General features: G+C 68.9%; 2 protein-coding genes across 2 annotated transcripts in view; both read right to left on the reverse strand.

Annotated features, from left to right (window-relative positions):
• Positions 1-210, reverse strand: part of LOC110389144 (protein timeless homolog) — a 3679-nt gene extending 3469 nt beyond the window's left edge. Inside the window, exon 1 of the mRNA XM_021379082.1 lies at positions 176-210. Within this exon, the coding sequence (XP_021234757.1) occupies positions 176-210 (35 nt within the window). The remainder of the gene's footprint in view (positions 1-175) is intronic.
• LOC110389255 (protein timeless homolog) lies at positions 13-2909 on the reverse strand. Its single transcript, XM_021379266.1, has 13 exons — positions 2720-2909; positions 2472-2623; positions 2307-2392; positions 2115-2232; positions 1932-2014; positions 1703-1845; positions 1421-1598; positions 1240-1308; positions 1036-1154; positions 814-958; positions 690-729; positions 464-552; positions 13-373 (listed from the first exon to the last, which is right to left on the reverse strand). Exons 1-13 carry the CDS (start codon positions 2792-2794, stop codon positions 249-251), a joined length of 1422 nt encoding a protein of 473 aa, XP_021234941.1. The 5' UTR covers positions 2795-2909; the 3' UTR covers positions 13-248.

Raw genomic sequence — 2915 nt, forward strand, 5'->3', positions numbered from 1 at the left:
CAGAAACTTCGTGTATTGATTTATTGGGTGCCGTGGCCGATTGTAAAACAGTGTCAGAAATAAACAAACCCAAACCCCGGCGAAAAGGTAAAACGGGGAGACGGGGGAAGGAAAAGCGCCGCGCCCTTCGGAAGAGCTTCAAAACCCACAGAAAATGCCCCCAAAATTGAGAAACCTGGAGAAAAAGCCCCCAAAACGGAGTAGGGGCATGGCAGGGAGTGCTGCCCAGAGCCGCCCCGGGGGGGGCCTCAATCTTCCTCCTCCTCCTCCTCCTCCTCCTCCTCCAGAAGGCGGCGGGCGCGTTTCCTCCTGCCCGCGGGGTGGGGGTCCTCGTCCTCCTCTGAGAGGGGGTCCGGGGGGGGCAGCTCTGCCTCTGTGGGAGGGAAAGGGGTCAGGGGAAGGGGCAGAAGGGAGGAGAGGGCCCCCCACCCCCCACAGCCGGGGAAGGGGGGGCTGCACCCACCCATGTCACCGTCCTCCTCCTCCTCCTCGCTGTCGAGCTGCCGCCGCCGTTTGCTGCCCGATGGTGCAGGGATGGAGAGGGGCTCCTCACTGCGGGGGGGAGGGAGGGGGGATGATAGGGTCAGCAGAGCCCGTGGGGACACTGGGAGAGCCCCGGTGTCAGGGCCCCCACCCCACCATGCGCGAGGACCCCGCTGTGGGGTCTGCACGTGGGACCCCATCCTCACCTCTCTGAGTCTGAGCCCAGCGGGGACGGCAGCGGCTTCGCTGTGGGGCAGAGGGAGAGGGGCTCAGGGAGGGGCTCCTGCACCCCCACGCTGCTCCCTGCCCCCCAGCCCATATCCTCCTCACCTCCAGCGGGGCCCTGTGGTGCTGCCGACAGCTCCTGGGGGGGCAGCTCCTGGGGGGGGCCCTCAGGGCTAGGGAGGGCAATGGAGGCGGCCGCACGGCGCAGCTGCTGTGGGGTGAGGGCGGCAGGGATGCGCCAGAAGGACTCCTGGGGACAGAGAGGGGGGGGGATGCTGTGGGCTGCACCAGGAGCAGTGGGGATGGGGACAGGGGTGGGGGCATCACCTGCTCGTTGGCGGGGGGCCGCAGCCCCACCTCCCGCAGCAGCGCGCGGAAGCCACGGTTCTCCATGGCATCTTCATTCTCCTCCGAGAGAGGCACCAGCGGCACCGGGAAGGACATCCCTGGGGGGGGGGGAGGGTTGGGGGAAGCGCTGTCAGCCCGGCCCCTTCCTCATCTCCAGCCCCGTGCCCCCCCAGCCCCACTCACCTTCTGTCTCTCGGTCCCGCGCTGTCCTCCTCAGGCAGTTCTGCAGCCACCGCAGGGGCCCATCCAGCCCTGGGGATGCAGGGGAGGGGGGGGTCAGACAACCCGGCCCCACTGACCCCAAAGGATGGAGGGGTTCAAACTCGAGGGGCGGGGGGGGTCACAGCCCCTTGCCTCCACCCACCTTCCTGCTGCAGGCGCTGCACCAGGGCCAGCCCCGTCCCCTCGTTGGGGTCCCAGGGCTCCTCCATGGGGTCATCCTCTGCTTCATCTTCCTCCTCTTCCTCCTCCTCCTCCTCCTCTTCCTCGCTGTCCTCAGCAGAGCTGTTCTGGGCTGGAACTGCTGCAGCATCCGCCTCACCCTGCAGGGACCGTAACAATTGGGTGCCAGTGGGGGGGGTTGGGTATCCATGGGAGGGGGGAGAGGGACAGCACCCCCGGATTGGAGCCCCTGACCCCCCCGTACCATGTGGGGGCCGCAGCCCTTCCCCCGGCGCTTCTTGTGCAGCTCCCTGCGCTCCGCCACCAGCCCCAGCGCCAGCAGCTTCTCCACCACGCGTGCCCGTGAGCGCCGCGCCGTCAGGTTCTTCATGATATTCCCCAGGATGTCTGTGGGGAGGGGTCAGTGGGGTTGGGAGGGGTCGGCACGGAGTTGGACCCCCCCGCCCGCACCCCTCCCCTCGGGCCCCACTCACCATCCGATCCCCTGAACTCCTCAAAGAGCCGCTCCAGCTCCAGCTCCTGCTCCTCTGTCCACAGCACGATGTTGGTGCCCTTCCTGGGGGGAGGGGGGGGACACAGCCCTGAGTGCCCCCACCCGGGGGCACCCACGGAGCGCTCCCCATCCCGGGGGTCCCCACGTGGGGGTCCTGTCCCACCTTGGCCGCGGGAAGTCCCTGGCGCTGCCCGCCAGCCCCATGCGCACCAGCTGCTGCACCACTTGCCTCCGCGTGCGCCCCGGCACCTCCGCCAGGATGGAGGCGATGACGTCCTGACCTGCGGGAGGGGGGGCTTCAGGGGGGGGCTGCAAGGGGGGTCCCCACCGCCCCCTGCCCTCCCTCCCCCCATACCTTCCACCTCCTTATACTTCCAGAACAGCTCCCGCAGCGCCTGCTCCTCCTGGGGGCTCCAGGCGGGGGTCCGGCGCGCTCCAGCCCTGGGCAGAAGCAGAGGGGTGGTGAGGTGGGGTGGGTGCTCTCTCCCCAGCTCTGCGCTCCTTTCCCAGCCCCACTCACGCCTCCCCATCCCGCAGGGAGCTGTAGCCTTCGCTCATCTCGCGCACGGTCGTAGCGTTCTTCCAGAAGAGCAGCTCCACGAACGCCTTCTTGTTGGTGGCCGCCAGCGCGAAGAACTTGCCCAGGATGAACTTGGCCAAGGCCACCAGCTCCTGGAGGGAGAGGGGCACAGAGGGGTGGGGGCAGCGGGACCGCACCGGGGCCGGAGTTGGGATGGGGATCCACGGAGGGTCGGGGCTGTGCCTCACCTGGTGGGCGCTGGGGTCGCTGAGGAGGCGTTGGAAGAGGGTGAAGAGGGAGAGCTGGAAGAGCAGTGCCTCCATGCGCAGCTGCCGGGACAGGCGGTGCAGCAGCCGGGCGGCGCAGTGGTTGGTGCGGGCGCTGTTCCGTGCGTAGCCCCGCAGCAGCAGCGCGCAGGCACGGACCACGGGCACGCAGGCGAAC

Source organism: Numida meleagris, chromosome 32, assembly GCF_002078875.1.
Source record: "Numida meleagris isolate 19003 breed g44 Domestic line chromosome 32, NumMel1.0, whole genome shotgun sequence".
In the NCBI taxonomy this organism is placed as follows: domain Eukaryota; kingdom Metazoa; phylum Chordata; class Aves; order Galliformes; family Numididae; genus Numida; species Numida meleagris.